Source organism: Mytilus californianus, unplaced genomic scaffold (assembly GCF_021869535.1).
Source record: "Mytilus californianus isolate M0D057914Y unplaced genomic scaffold, xbMytCali1.0.p SCAF_8, whole genome shotgun sequence".
NCBI classification, from domain to species: domain Eukaryota; kingdom Metazoa; phylum Mollusca; class Bivalvia; order Mytilida; family Mytilidae; genus Mytilus; species Mytilus californianus.
The window spans coordinates 10,401,222-10,418,423 of record NW_026262734.1 but is presented as its reverse complement, the minus strand read 5'-3'; the positions used below and the strand labels follow the sequence as shown (position 1 = coordinate 10,418,423).

The 17,202-nt window shown below is 34.4% G+C and overlaps 1 protein-coding gene and 1 long non-coding RNA gene across 6 annotated transcripts in view; one reads left to right on the top strand and one right to left on the bottom strand.

Annotated features, from left to right (window-relative positions):
• Positions 1 to 17,202, bottom strand: part of LOC127710775 (phosphatidylinositol 4-kinase alpha-like) — an 81,379-nt gene that overhangs the window by 5,919 nt on the left and 58,258 nt on the right. For all 4 annotated transcript variants that reach the window (XM_052216731.1, XM_052216732.1, XM_052216734.1 and 1 more), the window contains 8 exons: positions 16,625 to 16,889; positions 9,534 to 9,666; positions 8,764 to 8,889; positions 6,516 to 6,569; positions 5,065 to 5,185; positions 3,281 to 3,410; positions 1,612 to 1,682; positions 621 to 693 (listed from right to left, as the gene is read on the bottom strand). In XM_052216731.1, coding sequence (XP_052072691.1) covers positions 621 to 693; positions 1,612 to 1,682; positions 3,281 to 3,410; positions 5,065 to 5,185; positions 6,516 to 6,569; positions 8,764 to 8,889; positions 9,534 to 9,666; positions 16,625 to 16,889 — 973 coding nt within the window. The remainder of the gene's footprint in view (positions 1 to 620; positions 694 to 1,611; positions 1,683 to 3,280; positions 3,411 to 5,064; positions 5,186 to 6,515; positions 6,570 to 8,763; positions 8,890 to 9,533; positions 9,667 to 16,624; positions 16,890 to 17,202) is intronic.
• On the top strand, positions 7,784 to 8,891 carry LOC127710785 (uncharacterized). 2 transcript variants are annotated; one of them, XR_007986327.1, is made up of 5 exons: positions 7,784 to 7,915; positions 8,246 to 8,310; positions 8,376 to 8,440; positions 8,506 to 8,556; positions 8,817 to 8,891. It is a non-coding gene; the product is annotated as an uncharacterized LOC127710785 (long non-coding RNA). The 2 variants fall into 2 exon arrangements; XR_007986328.1 differs by lacking the exon at positions 8,506 to 8,556 and having other exon boundaries at positions 8,376 to 8,426.

The window sequence follows — 17,202 nt, the reverse complement described above, 5'->3', positions numbered from 1 at the left end:
GGTTCAAAAATAGAAATATTTAAAGCGCACAAAAATTTCTGAATTTACAGCAAATAAAATTCTTTCAAATAAATGAAAGCAAAACTTTATACAAGATACAAAATCTATATAAAATATATAAGACTATACATCTAACATATACAAACAAGACTTTAAACTAAGCATGATATCAAAGTATAATAGTTTCTGTTAAGTTTCCAAAAATCCTGTTCTTTATTTCCCTATATTGCTTGTTTGATAGTTTTGCCATGACTTGGTTGGTACTTATACCACCTCTTTTGGCCATGGAGAACACATCAAGGAAACCTTTCTGTAAACATGAAATTTCTCACATTTTATTTGTGTTATCTGATCATTTGTTCTCAGTGTTCTCTACTATTTATGTGTGTATGTTATTCACATGTCAGTATGTTGTTATGGTTATTGTAATTGGGTGTTGGTGTTGGTCTTTTATTCCCTTTGAAAAGGAGAAGGAGTGTGGTGTTGCCATCATATATTGTTCTTCAGGCTGTCGTTAGACTGTTAGACACAGTCACCTTGTTATCTTCTGGTAGATGTAGACTGAAAAAAATGGAATTAAAAAATATGTCCACAAACTTTGTGATGTTAAGTGTAATCACCTTTGCATGGGTGTTCCAGAATTATAGTCAATTTCTGTTACAATAGCTTCAGGATTAGATGGTAAATAACACCCTGAAACAAAACAAAATGTATACAATATCAAAAAGATGTAGTATGATTGCAGTTAAATTCTCCAACTTTTGTCTACAATTTTGGTATTAGCTGAAACTGTTCAAAATGGTGACATTCAATCTGATCCTTTGTGTAGGAAGAGTCCCAGGCTCGCTATACATTAAAAGACATACAAAACAACTCTTTGATGGTTTTGCAGTGTTCATGTTGAAAGGCAAAATCAATGCCACTATTGAATGAAACTCTTTTTCCAGTGGCTGTCCATTTCTCAACCTTCTTTCTTGTTAGCTCATTTGCAGAACCAACCAATTGGTTTTATTGTCAATTTGTTCTCGTCTTTATATATTCATGAAGTATAAGTAACTGGATAATGAACAAACAACAATCAATCAATCTTAAAGTATGTAGTAACTTACAACTGTTGAGAGATCATATAGAAACTAATATTGCTTTTTACAAAAATGTTGCTTCTACAATTATAATTAATATTTGTTGCAAAACTTTTTTAATCAGTATAGTATATGGGACATTTTGCATGGGTCAAAAACCATCATTTCATAAAGCTGTGATGTCTGACTATTGCAACATCTTGTTACCTTAGGAATAAATTAACAAACGTTTGTTTTGCAGTATCAGTTATATAATTAAATGCTGGCATTAAATTCAGAATTATCAATTCATTAAGGATACTTAATTCAGCCTTTGTATAAAAGTTTATATTGAATAATCTTAAAAGGACAATGTTAATAATAGATGTATCCTGTCACTTCCTGAGAACCAGAGAATACCAATTTTAAAGTGTTTGCTTAGACACAATTGGGCATTGAACCCATGACCTCTTGGATTCACGCGAGCATGCTACAACAAGATTACCAAAAAGCAGTTGCCAGTTAAAGGAATTTATAGTAATCTTTGTACCATGTCTCAGTTTTACTTTCTTCAATTCATCTAAACAAGCCTTCTTCCTCTCTGGGCCTTTTGGAAAGGGTCTAAAATAAACAAAACATTGTTTATGTGTATAAGTTACAATGCCTATTATCTTAACCTCGAGTTATGCACATTTCTAATTGACAAGTAATCTATTTTAACTACAAACTCCAAATCTGTATTTCCCTTATGCTATGATATAATCATTTTTTTTTGTAGTATTAAAAAGTAAATAGATATTTTCAAGAGTTATTTAAATGAGTTTAATAGTTCAAGGCATTGTCATTAGGAAACTAAATAGATGAAAAATTTTGACATGAAAATCAAAAAATCAAACAGCTAGTAGTTATATTTAGTATATTCTAATGTAAAAGAGCTTTTATTTTCAAATCCATTAGCAATATTGTCATCTATTAAATCCAAGCTTATCAGAAGCTATACAATGAACAACTCAAACGTTTTGAAGTCGCTCAGGCTGTTGGTTTTCATATTTGATTTATTTCATATTTTTCATGTCAGGGACTTCAAAAGCTGACCATATGGTATGGATTTTACTCATTGTTGAATATAAAAAAAGGAGATGTGATGTGATTGCTAATAAGACAACTATCCACCAAAGTTTAAATGAATTGGATTTAAGCAATTATAGGCAACCCTACAGCCTTCAACAATGGGATAAACCCATACCGTATAATCGGCTAAAGAAGGCCCTGACATGAAAAAATGTGAACTCAATTCAACTGAGAAAACTAATGGCCAAATTTTTACCAAAATTTACAAAAAACAAATAAGACAAACATGAACCAACAGCAACCACTGAACTACAGGCTCCTGATTTGGGACAGGCACATAAAGAATGTGGCGGGGGTTAGATATGATTGAAGGCACCAATCCTCTAGGCTGTATGGTGACTTATAGTTGCTTAAATCCATGTCACCTGGAATCAGGTGGATATTTGACCCATTTGCAATCATACCAAGTCTCCTTATATTTATATTGAAAAAAGAATGTGGCTTATTTTCAATTGCAGAAGAGAATCCTACATTCTAATCAAAGAAAAAGTCAAATTTCAAAACAAAAAGAACTACAGTCAAACCTGCTTAAGAGACCACCTGTATTAAGCAAACACCTGTGTTATACGACCATTAATTTTAAGTCCCTATGTAGTGTATTTCATAATGATTGACCTACCTACTTACCTACAGTATCCTCTTTGTCACAGGTGTGACATAAGACCATTATATAGATTGAACCTGTATTAAAAGATCACCTGTCTTATGAGATCACTGTTTTGCTCTCCCTTAAGTCTCTTTAAACAGGTTTCACTGTGTATATCAAAACATTCCTAATTACTTATCCATAAAATTACTTAAATAATAATTAGAAGTCAATGGTAAGGTCAGAAACATAACCCAATATATATCTTTCCACTAAATCACAGGTGTGAATCAAGGATACAAATGTAGAGGAGCACCACACTAATAGATATGTGTGTAGGAGAGAGATGAATAAAATTTTGACATGTTTTAAGGCAAAAAATTTTTTTTTTCCATTTAAGGGGAGGAGGCACATACCCCTTAATCAGATACAGGAAAACAACAATTAATCTGCAAAAATTACTTAAATTTAAATGGTGTCAAACAAGCTTATTCATTCTTACCTGATTCTACCCGATATGGAGGTAATTTCATCAAAGAATTCAAACTCTCTCTCATAAAACTCTAATGCTGGTCCTGACAGAGATTTCTTTATATCATTCATCAGTGTGTCTAACAAATCACCAATATCCTCTGTAAAAAGTGTCACACATTAAACATGTGAAATTTACACATGATTTATCAACATACTCATACTCAAATAAGCATATGCAATTTAAACTTTTGACTTCTGAAATCTTAACTGTATTTTTACACAGAGTAAGAAAAGGTTTTGATCGTACAGTGGATGTAAATTGAAAAATTAACAATTCGCCAAACAATGACAAATGCACAAGAGGTACTGTCAATCTGTTTATTTTCAGCTTTACCAATTTTCGTGGACTGAGGAAAACTTTTATTTTCCTGGATATTTGATTTCGTGGATTTGTCTGTATATACACTCTTTAGAAAATATGCACTTTATTGAACATTTAAATTCTTCGTTTATTTGTACACACCAAATCCACAAAAATTGGTATCCCACGAATTATAATGAATCCAAAGTAAGTAATATTAAGGATGTACTTAGGTGAAATTAACAAAATCTAGAATTTAAAATTGATACTATAAGTCAGAAGAGCATTAGTTAAGGAACAAAATAAGCTAAACATATTGATAGGTTATGGAGCTACTTTTCGAGATATATAATCTTTAAACTAGATATGGACAATGACCCCCCCCCCCCCCTTTTCTGCTCTGCCATATGCATGAGTATAGTTCCACATATTTTAGATTTGACAAATATTGATGTTGGCATACAACTTGAAATTGTTACGCTGTCTGTAAGACACAAATGATGCCCCCCCCTGACCATAGGAAATTATAAATTAAACACTATGTATGATGATGTAACTGTAGGAGGAGATAGCTGGACAAACCATGATCTCTTTATGCAGCTTGTACCAAAAAAATGACCAAGTCCAACTACCGGTCATTTTCAGATTATTTGAAAAAAATCAAAATCCTGAGGCCATGCACACCTCCATTATGTGTTTGAACATCCTACAAAATATTTAAAAATGTATCTCCAAAAACTGTAGGAGGAGATAGCCGGACAAACCATGATCTCTTTATGCAGCTTGTACCAAAAAAATGACCAAGTCCAACTACCGGTCATTTTCAGATTATTTGAAAAAAAATCAAAATCCTGAGGCCATGCACACCTCCATTATGTGTTTTAACATCCTACAAAATAATAAAGCTGTACCTCCAAAACTGTAGGAGGAGATAGCTGGACCGACGAACGGACAGACGGACGAACGGGGGTAAATTAATATGCCCCTCAACATTTTGTCGAGGGAGCATAAAAATGGCAGGAAAAGGCCGACTCGGACTTTTATCTCACATTTGCATTGGTATTATTTGGGTCTCAAATCAAATGAAATCTAGAATTTGCTTAAATTTTGGTAAATGACCTTTATGAGCTACTGAAGTCTTATATGAAAAGAAAAATGGGTGTTATGGGGCAAAATATGGTGGAAAAAAACCAAGGAGTCTGAACATCTGACAAAAATTCCTAAACCTGACCTAAGTACATCCTTAAGGAAATCTGTTGCAATTTTTCTATCTAAAAGTCTTAAATTAGACAAAAAAGAATGCAAAAACAAAACTTGAGGTGAATGAAATCAACAAAAAATCATTGGATTTGTACAAATGCTGCTATGGACCAACTGTGAGAAATAAGAATAAGGATCAATACAGTCAAAGAGATTACCATAGATCAAGTTACCTAATACTAAGGACTTACCATCTTTTATTGTAGCTTCTTCATCAGTAAATTTGTTAGTTTGCATGTTCCATAACAACTGATGAGCCAGTAACTGAGACTTCTTTGATACCCATAAAATAAAATCTGTCACATAGCCCATCTGTTAAACAGTAAACAAACATAAACTTAATTATTCTCAACATTTGTATTAATAAGTTCCTGTCATCAACAAGGTTGATTAAGACAATGTAAAGAAAGAATTACACATTGAGTCAAAAAAGTGAGGGAACTACAACTACCTTCAATGAGCTTACGGTACAGTGTACACAGTATTAGCAACAAGTTATTTTCATACAAATGCTCTTAAAACATAGTAGTTTGGTTGAACTTTTTTTATGACTACATTTTTTCAAATTGTATACCCACATGTGTTTATTTCATAATATTCCTTTTTTTACTGAAAATATTTCTTTATACAGAGAAAACAAAAACTACATTTGTTGAGAAAACACAATGCCATAGCCTATTGAAAATAAAATATGAACAATAGCATTTTTCTTTCAACAGGAACAAAGTACACACCTTGATTTTTCAACCAATCATAAAAAAAATTATTCAAATGTTAAAGGCACAGCAATAATAATAAATTTCAATATTCTTAAATCAGTTTTTAAAAACAGCCTTGGAGGTTTGTGTGCGTATAAAACTAGTTTAACCCCACCAAATTTTGTTCCTGTACCAAAAGTCATGCTATCTGCATAATGTGCTGTTTTTTTTTATTTTCTTTGAGTGTCTATTTTTTTCTGAAGAATAGGATGTTGGAGGTCGGTGTGGTCTGTTGTACAGTCCAATATTTTTGGTATTTCCTGTTATCATTTTTATATACTACAGACATCAAATTTTAATGGGAGTGACTTCATCGCTCCCTTTTTATTAAAACTATCTGAACCATGTGTTGATTATTGTTATTCAATAGATAATAGAAAAGTAAGGATATGGGGTATCCATCCATCACACAAAATCAGTACATGTACAGCAAAAAACATATATAGCAAAGGAATAGCGCTTTTATTGCTGTTCTTCATCTCAAAGTCACAGTGAGGCCTTCAACAGGGATTTGTCTTCGTTTGTACATATCTATTTTTACTGTGGAATTGATGTTAGTGGATGGTGTGGCCAAATGCCTGAAAATGCCTGTACTAAGTGAGGAATATGACATGTTGTTTTACATTCGTTCCATATTGGTTGATAAAGTGTAACATTTGATTTTGTCAGTTTTTATTTACTTTCCTTTTTTGAATTTACCTTGGAGTTCCTTATTTTTGTCATACTTTATTTCTGTTGTACAGTCCAATATTTTTAGTGATTCCTGTCATCGTATTTATGTACAACAACCATGATATTTTATTAAGAGTGACTTTCAACTCTCCCTCTTTTATGAAGTATTTATTGTTTCAGTCACAATTTTAAGTAATATCTGCTATACTTACAGTATCAAACCTTAATGCCTGAACAAGTTGTGGAATGTAAAACAATAAAGCTTCCTGAAAAATATAGAAATAATCACACAGCATTATTAAACAGACAGAAACAACATAATAAAATTATTTAGAGACAAATTGTTTTTGTTGTTCTAGATAGTATACTAATAACATCAACAAGCAACTTTTCACAACCTCAAATTGGAGGGAGATTTGTCAATATAAATCTTTATCTTTATTCTCAACAATAATGCACACGTGTAGCTCTAGGCATAATCCCACTTGTAAAATGAAAGTATCGTGAAACAGGAAGTAGGTGTCTGACAGATCCAAAAGCACTCCACATTACAACTCATCAACCTGCTCACAAAATATAAAGTTAGCTTATATATATAAATTCTGTTCAGTAGTATGTGAGTAAAGTGTGACAATTTTTTTCATTTCATTTAGCATATTGAAAAATAGGTACACAGGAATCCCGTGTCTGACAGATCTGAAAGTGGTCACATTTTATAACTCAATGCTGACAAGCTACCAATTAAAGTTAATCTGTTCAGTAGTATCTGAGAAATATGTGACAAACATATTGGCTGGACAAAAAATTGACGGACGAACGGACAAACAGATGGACAAGGTGTATTCAATATAGCACCCACTCGAAGACTTGGGGTATAATAAACCATCATTTGACAAAGACCAAATTTCACATTGTTTTAAATTATATTATCTGACCTTTTAAAGTTATAAGTAATTTTTACAACTAACATTGAAATGAATCATTGATGAATTAACAAATGAACTGTGAGCTACTGCTCACTAATGATATGCGCTCTATAGAATTCTGAAAACAGGTAGTTGACAGGCATTGGATGTGAAAATTTATAGTCTTGTATGTTTTGTGTAAGAATATATAAGTATTTGGTAAATAGGAAGATGATGAATGTGAAAATGCATTTCACAGTATAGCATGCCCACATGAACCCTGAGACCAAAATAAATTCCCGAAGCTGGGATTTGTAGAACCTAAAAAAAATGGGACAAAAAATCTATGGAAACTGACACACAAACGGAAGGATGGAAGGACAGACAAGACAAGGGTGAACCAGTATACCCCTCCTTTGGTAGAGGAGGTATAATTAGTAAAACAATAATATGTCAGATAACACGGGTACACTAAGTTGTGTTCACAAACAATGTTGTGACAACTTTTTATCAATCTTTACCTGACCAGCAATTACATGCAAGTAATTAACTCCATTTATTGAAAGGTCACTTACAGGTTCATGTGTTCTTAGTACTCTAACAGCATACTGAGCAGTCAGTGGATGTGGAGGATACTTACAGGTTTATGTGTTCTTAGTACTCTAACAGCATACTGAGCAGTCAGTGGATGTGGAGGATACTTACAGGTTCATGTGTTCTCAGTACTCTAACACCATACTGGGCAGTCAGTGGATGTGGAGGATACTTACAGGTTCATGTGTTCTCAGTACATGTACTCTAACAGCATACTGGGCAGTCAGTGGATGTGGAGGATACTTACAGGTTCATGTGTTCTCAGTACTCTAACAGCATACTGGGCAGTCAGTGGATGTGGAGGATACTTACAGGTTCATGTGTTCTCAGTACTCTAACAGCATACTGGGCAGTCAGTGAATGTGGAGGATACTTACAGGTTCATGTGTTCTCAGTACTCTAACAGCATACTGAGCAGTCGTGGATGTGGGGGATACTTACAGGTTCATGTGTTCTCAGTACTCTAACAGCATACTGAGCAGTCAGTGGATGTGGTGGATACTTACAGGTTCATGTGTTCTCAGTACTCTAACAGCATACAGGGCAGTCAGTGAATGTGGAGGATACTTACAGGTTCATGTGTTCTCAGTACTCTAACAGCATACTGAGCAGTCAGTGGATGTGGTGGATACTTACAGGTTCATGTGTTCTCAGTACTCTAACAGCATACAGGGCAGTCAGTGAATGTGGAGGATACTTACAGGTTCATGTGTTCTCAGTACTCTAACAGCATACTGAGCAGTCAGTGGATGTGGTGGATACTTACAGGTTCATGTGTTCTCAGTACTCTAACAGCATACTGAGCAGTCAGTGGATGTGGAGGATACTTACAGGTTCGTGTGTTCTAAGTACTCTAACAGCATACTGAGCAGTCAGTGGATGTGGAGGATACTTACAGGTTCGTGTGTTCTAAGTACTCTAACAGCATACTGGGCAGTCAGTGGATGTGGAGGATACTTACAGGTTCGTGTGTTCTAAGTACTCTAACAGCATACTGAGCAGTCAGTGGATGAGGTGGATACTGTCTGGAGAAGTAAGACAAGGCATTAACTGGAGAAATTTTACACCAGGTCAATATGTGGGTTATCTAAAATAAAAAAAAGAACAAATAAGCTTTGATTGTTGACACAATAGAAAACAGCACAAAGTAGATGCTTTTTAAGATGTTCCTCAATATGCAATACAAGCCTTTGAAATTGCCCACTATTAAGAGGTGTATTTCTGGTGAAGGTATGATTTTGATTTGTTGTACCTTTTAATAATTTCCTTCTTTTCATGTCTATCTTAATGACAATCAGGACACTATGGCATAAGGTTTTGGATTTTTCAAATATTTTGGCTTCAAGCATAACTGAAGAAACATATATTGTATGCATATCTGATGCAGTAAAATTGGTACTGTTAATGTTGATGTTTTCATCATATCAATATATCCATTATTTAGAGGAAAAAACTACATGTATATCTATATAAAACTTTAGGGAAACTCTGTTGAAATTCAAGTTAATGATTGTGTATTATACCCAGCTGATACCATAAACATTGTCAACAATTGTTACAATTTTTGTAAACATCCTGGAAATATATTTTTCATGTACTGCCCGCACAAAATAAGAAGGGGAACTGGTAGAAATGTAGAAGAAATATACATATAATTAAAGATTCCATGTTTTAAGAGATGTGGAATAACATTGAAGACACCTAAGAGTCAAAAGAGTTTGATATACTGACCTCCTTTGCCTCTGCCTCTAAACTCTGAGGTGTAACTAGGAAATGTACAGCTTCTGGAATGTGACTAACAGCACCAGGATTTAAACGAACTAACCTCCGTACTTCTCGTCTCACCATATCAGAATTGGTAAATCTTCAATTTAAAACAATATAAATTTTTATTATACTTTATGCAAAATTCTTATACTATCCATTCATTTCATTGGACACGCCGCATTTGTTAATTTTCACTAACCTTTCATAAGCCCCGCCCACCCATAGCAACATGTGATAAAAAATAACAATGGGTGCTATAGCCTAAAATTAACACCCGCTGAGCCCGAAGTTTGCCAATCCAAAACAATTAACACCTCTTCGGCCGAGGTTTACCAATTCTTATTTCTACATCATTTCGGTCGTTTTGTTGTTGTTATTAGTAAAGTTCAGTAAACTATCTTAATTTATGACTTTATTTTTTTACAATCGTCCTTCTAATAACATAGTACACACTTGAATCATAAGGTTCAGTATAATATAAAACATACTGCCCCTGGATGAAGGTGTTAGAGTGATTAACACACTTCGTCTTGGATGATGATTTTTTCCCTCGTGTGTTAATCTACTCTAACACCTTCATCCAAGGGCAGTATGTTTATAATAATGATGTGGTATGATTGCCAATGAGACTCTTCACCAGAGAACAACTCAGGTAGAAGTCAACAACTATATATCACAGTACGGCCAGGGGCGGATCCAGGATTTTGGAAAGGGGGGTGTAGTATTAAAGGTGGCTGAGCGGAGCGAGGCGAAAATTTTTTTGGGACCTTTTTTTGGCTAAAAAACATAAAATAAGTGTAAAATGCATTTTATAGTTAAAGTGTAGGGGTTGGACATTTCTGGTGCCGTATTCTTTCCATCAATTGTCTATTATGAAATGATTGGATGGATCCAAAGCTATGTACTAATTAATATATTTGATGTGGGATTTGTCAGTAAAAAATGGACCGATGGAAAATTCTCGTTTATTGTATGGTTAGTTAGCATAACCTCACAGATTTCTTGTTGTAAACAAGATATACAGCTATTCAATGAAATTTACAATACGACCGACCGACACGAAGAAAGACAAACAAGCAATTTTCATCCAAATGTTTGGTTGAAATGTTTTACCCAACAAAGGAAGTGAGGGGTTCCAAATCAACAAAAGGCTACGAATTAGTCGGAAATGACAATGAAGTTGTGAATGGCGGTCGACACATGGAGACATATAGGCCACACCCAGCAGGCAGGTTGCAGTCCGGTCAGATATGGGATTCACATGCAACCCCCCCCCCCCCCCCCCCCAAAAAAAAAAAAATTACGCCCGTTTTTTATTCATCATTTTCATTTAATGCTAAATAATTCTGTTGAAAATATTTTTTTCTAATAGCAAAAAAGTGGACAAGATTATTGTTTTCAATCCAGATACGGCCAGAATTTTTGTTTAAGGCAAAAATCAAGGTCAGAATTGTTTCTCTAAAATATCTCAGACTGCCCCCTCAGATCAAATGATCCGTACCTTAGACTTTAAATCTATATCTAGGGCTTACTGACTGGGGATCACTATTCAGCAATGTTATTAATGGGCTGGGGCGTGTGGGGTTAAACATGTTTTCGTAGGTAAATAATATTGCTGTGGAACTTTTTTTTTCATGAGAGTGTAATAGACTATTACTTTCTGTTGGGTGGAATTGTGAAATAGAAGTCAATACGTTCTTGCTCAATACTTTGTCGCTTTGAAGGCGTCATGCTTTTCATCCTCAGCCTAAGCAATGTGTTACTGTAATTTGAATTTCAAAATGACTGAGTGACGTTTTTTTCGACGAACTGGTCAACTCCACCGTAGAGAATAACATGACTTGGACATAATCAATAATATATTACAGTAAATACGAGCGAAAAAATATCTTTATCAGTAAAGAATTGTTGCATAAAAATTAAATACACGGGAAATGGAAAAGTTTATGAAGTCTAGTCTGATTAATCATTTTACAAAAAAAAAAAAAAAAAAAAAAAAAAAAGCAACGTACGCCCTCTACGCCCCCCTCTGGATCCGCCACTGAGGGCCTTCAACAATCAGAAAAACCCATACTGCATAGTAAGCTATAAAAGGCCTTGAAATGACAAATGTAAAACAATTCTAATGAGAAAACTAACAGCCTGCTTTATGTACAAAGTTTCATGTATGTTTTTTTCCATTTTGTACTTGTAACAACTTACAAAACATATATATCCAACATCTATAATACTGAATGTGGAGACCTGTTTGTGGGTGTAACTTCTACATCTGCCAGAGCAAATAAATCAACATGGCTCTCTACCCTATAGGTAGTATGCCAATTACAATTTGCTACCCCCCCTGATGACTTTTCATTTTATGTTAGTTGGGGAATAATAATAATTAAAAATATATTCTGAATGTCCTGAATGTTAAAAAATTACTACCTTTCACCTTTCCAATGACAATCACAATAAAATTATGTATAGAAATTCTGCAATTCATTTTCATAATATCAATATAGTGGGGTTAATTAAAGGTTAATATGATTGTAAGTATGCTTTTTTATATCACCTTGCAATTTAACCACTTGACTGGTGTTTTCTACAGCAGTTCGTTTAAATTTCTGACCAGTCAAACAGTTTGGTTTGATAAAACAAATTGCAATTTGGTCAGAATTTTAATAAAGTGCAATAGGTAGAGAGCAACACTTGCAGTCAAGTCACAGTAAGCGTCCTTGAGATTTACTTCTAGTACAGGTTGATATAATCAAAGCACTGTAAGCGCTGTAGGCAGTTAACCAAAAACCAAGGCAAACGTAATTATGAAAACTGTGGCAGTGTTGCTTCAATTTTTTTTTAAGATTTGAAAGAACAAACATTAAACATTCGTATATTGTACATTTATGTTCATTAAATAAATTGATTATTAAGGCAAATTAATTAATATTTCATCAAGGTTTTCAAAAGCAACTCATATATCAATGTAAATGACCCCCATCTTCACCCCCAAGTGCATGATGTTACTCCATACCAAGTTTGGAATAAAATGACAGGTGATTATAAAACAGTTGGTCAAACATTCTCGGGCTTTACACTGCTTGAAAGATTTATATGTTTTCTTTAAAATGAGCCATAAATGAAAATTATTATAGGCCCAGAAATAATTTAATAAATAATTAAAGTAAATTCAATTAACCTAGACTCATTTTTTGCATCAATAAAATTTTATAATAAACAATGTATGTCATTCAAACTTTTTGAAATGATGAACAGGAATAAATATGGTTTAGGTGTGGGTATCTCGACCGTTTACAAGTTCTCAAACAGGAAGGGGTGGTGTAACCCAAGGGGACTCCCCCTATATTTCATTTGATTTGTTATATTGTCCCATACATGAATACGTATGGTTTAGGGGTGGGGATCTCGACCATTTCCAAATTCTCAAACAGGAGGGGATGGGTGACCTCAGGGACTCCCCAAATATTTCATTTGATTTGTTATATTGTCCCATACATGAATATATATGGTTTAGGGGTGGGGATCTTGACCGTTTATAAGTTCTCAAACAAGAGGGGGTGGGGTGTCCCCATGGACTCCCTATATTTCATTTGATTTGTTTTATTGTCCCATACATGAATATGTATGGTTTAGGGGTGGGGATCGCGCCCATTTCCAAGTTCTCAAACAGGAGGTGGCTGGGGTGACCCGAGGAACTCCCCATATATTTCATTTGATTTGTTATATTGTCCCATACATGAATATATATGGTTTAGGAGTGGGGATCTTGACTGTTTACAAGTTCTCAAACAGGAGGGGGTGGGGTGTCCCCAGGGACTCCCCCTATATTTCATTTGATTTGTTTTATTGTCCCATACATGAATGTATATGGTTTAGGGGTGGGGATCTCAACCATTTCCAAGTTCTCAAACATGAGGGGTTGGGGTGACCCTAGGGACTCCCCATACATTTCATTTGATTTGTTATATTGTCCCATACATGAATATATATGGTTAAGGGGTGGGGATCTCGACCATTTACAAGTTAACAAACAGGAGGGGGTGGGGTGACCCCAGGGACTCCCCTATATTTCATTTGATTTGTTTTATTGTCCCATACATGAATATATATGGTTTAGGGGTGGGGATCTCGACCATTTCCAAGTTCTCAAACAGGAGGGGGTGGGACGACACCGGGGACTCCCCCAAATTATTTTCATTTTATTTCTTTTATTGTCCCATACAAGTATATATATTGTTTAGGGGTGGGGATCGTGACGGTTTACAAGATAAAAGTACATTTTCAAATTGAAGGGGGTTGGGATGACCCCCAGGAACTCACCCTATATTTTGGTTGATTTTTTTTTATCCTGTTCTCATTACTGAAGACTGCATGTGTCTATCACTTACTGTTTTCAAGAAATAGTCATTTGAAAATTTAAAAAAATAAAATCCCATAGGGTTCTATAGTAAACCCCTCCCTTCTTCAGGCCCCTCCAAATACCCCTAAATAGACCCCAATGCACAAACAAAAGATTAATGGCTCAGCTAGACATGTTAGTCTAATATTTTATGAAACCCTAAGTAAATCTGATAAACGGTCAAAGTTGTCTTCTTGGACGGTTTGAGTGGATTCGGTCTGACTTGTCTCGGGGACGAGTTGTTCACATTACTTAAAACATCCCATCAACGTCGATTTCCGCATCTGTTTCATGACCTCGTTTCATTCATAAAATAACAACAACCTTATTTGGCAAGATAAGTTAATAAATTGCTTCGCTGAGCGCAGCTGGATACGACCGCAGATGTCCAACCGTGAAAAGTTGGGGCCAAAATGGACACAATATTCATGCTTGATACAGGTCTGAATTTGGATTGTAACTAAATTTTTGACACATAATAGGTTTCTGACACAGAATAACTTCAAATTGGTAATATGATTTGAATTTATATTCAATTTTTTTCCTTTTGTGCAATACACTATGCTGTTGAATATTAACCCCAAAAAAAAAATATTTTAAGAAATTTTCTTTTAATTTCTGAAATCTGAAATGAGAAAAATTGTCCCCCCTCCAATTTTTTCCCCCCTTTCCCTTATACCCCAAAAAAAAAATTTCCCTCACGAGATATGGTCAGTATCTCAATTCAAATTTCTAATGGAGTTTGCAACCATAATTACCCATTTAAATACATCATAAAAATTTTAAAATATAAAATGACATACATAGTCATGGCTAAAGTTAATACTAATTACTAATTACTAATAACTGCTAAAAATAAATTGACAGCTAATCACCTCAAGACAATCATCATTGCTTAATACATAATTTACAAGCAGTGTTAGGGAGGTAATCAAACAGTGTTCTTTTAATTGATTTGGATTACCTCCCTTACACTGCTTTTAAATTGTCTCAATTGTCCTTAAACCAGAAAAACCCTTGTTTTTCCACTTTTCAGCCATAACCCCCCCCCCCCCCACCCCAAGTCAATCCTTACCATCCCTTTGTAGTATGGAAACTTGTGGTATAATTTCAGAGATATTCATACACTTTAACACAAGTTATTGTCTGGAAACTACAAAAATGCTTATTTGGGCCCCTTTTTGGCCCCTAATTCCTAAAAAGTTGGGATCATAACCCCCAAAATTAATCCCAACCTTCCTTTAGTGGTTATAAACCTTGTGTTAAAATTTTATTGATTTCTATTCACTTATACTAAAGTTATTATCCGGAAACCATCTGTCTTGGGACGACGCTGACTACAACTACAACGTGATACCAATATACGACCAAAAATTTTTTAATTTTTGCGGTCGTAAAAAAAATTACCGCCCACATGTTATCTACGTTCATATCCGTAGATATGGATATTTTAACACCCTGAAGTATCCAAGTACAGGGTACTGAAGGGTGTTAAATATCAATATCTACGGATATGAACGTAGATAACGAATTTATCCCCGGTCTTAGTCCAAATCTGTCGATTTTTAGAGAAATTCGACCACAAAGTGTAACGTGAAAGCAACGTTTATTTCATTTTCTAAAAATCTTTTATTGAAATTTGGGAATTTGACATATCTTTTACCGGGTGTAGGGTACTACTACCTTTGGTAGAACCCTACAGGTAATCAAATACAAGACGTTTTTAATACGGACACAGAGAAACTGGAGTGGGTCGAATTTGGTGCTCAATGTTGTGAGAGTTACATCATAGACGGTGTGACGTCAACGTGGGTCATTTGCATAGCTAGATCAGTAGTCGCATTCATAGACAATGTGGCAGCCAAGTGATGCATTTACTAAAATGAGTGCAAATGATCGACAAAATAAGATAACATCGTTAGTGGATTACATATTTAATTACAGACATCATGAATAATCTACAGAATTCTATATTTCACAAGGAACAACCGTGGAACTAAGGAAAACGCGTGTGACGTCCCCCGGAGTAATGGATAGCAACGTCCGGGTATATGGGTTAGCAACACCCAGGGGCTATGGGTTTTGTAACGACGTGCGTTATCCAATCAAAATCCTAGAAATATACTAAGCCGGGGACAAATAACTATATTTCCTCTATCATAAAGATTTGTTGTACATGAACAATATTCCTGCGCATTTTGCCATTTGGGAAATATAAACGACTTGTAATTACCGATTTTCGGCGATGAAATATTTTATACAATTGTTCTTTGAAATCGTAGCCAAAAGCACAGGGGATAATAAACTAAGTACGGATTTCTATTGAGCACTACTTCCTATGTGCAACTTCAAAAGTTTTGGGTAGGTCGACGATCATTTAAGGTTTTTCTGGTCATATTTTTTGTATTCCAGAAATAAAAGTATTAAAAAAATGTCCAAATAGTTATAAATAACATAATAGCCAGCTAGATAATAACAATGGCACGTATTTCAGCATTTATTGGGTAGAACACAAATCTAGGGTGCTCGCATAAGGCAGCTTAACTGCCTAAAAATTGAAAACAAGTGTGTTACACTTACAGATGATAAAATTTTATAGTTGCACTATCATTAATGTCTTTCTGGTAAAAAAATTATAACAAAGTAAAATTCTTACCTCAGAGGTAGATAAACAGCTAAGAGAGGAGAAATATCCCATGATAGCCTAACATGCTCTCTCCATGTCTTCTCAGTGATTGGCTGATTTAACCACAATGTCACTTTGTCATCATCAGGGAATTTCCTTTCTGGATTGTCTAATGGATTATGCCATGTGATCATAGACTCTATCAATGAGGCAACACATGTCAGAATGAGGTTTCTTTTTTTAATGTATTCCTTCACATAGCCTGAACTGGTATTCTGTGACTTCCTGGTTCCACCTAAAAATATACAACAGCCAATTTTTTTTATTTAGAAATTTCATTTTTCAATAAATATGCAATGAATATCAGAATATGATTTCTATTCAATAATATCTTAAACAAGAATGCTTAGTACAACTCAATGTGAAAAAGAGAAATTCTGCTATTATACAAAGTATTCATTGTTAACATATATAAATGTGACTATCATTAAATTATATGTTTTTTACATCACTGTTAACTTGAAGAAATAAGTAAAAAAATGATAACATCAGAATTGTTTCAATCTCTATTTTTTTGGAGAGTAAGCAGGATGAATTACAGTTACTTA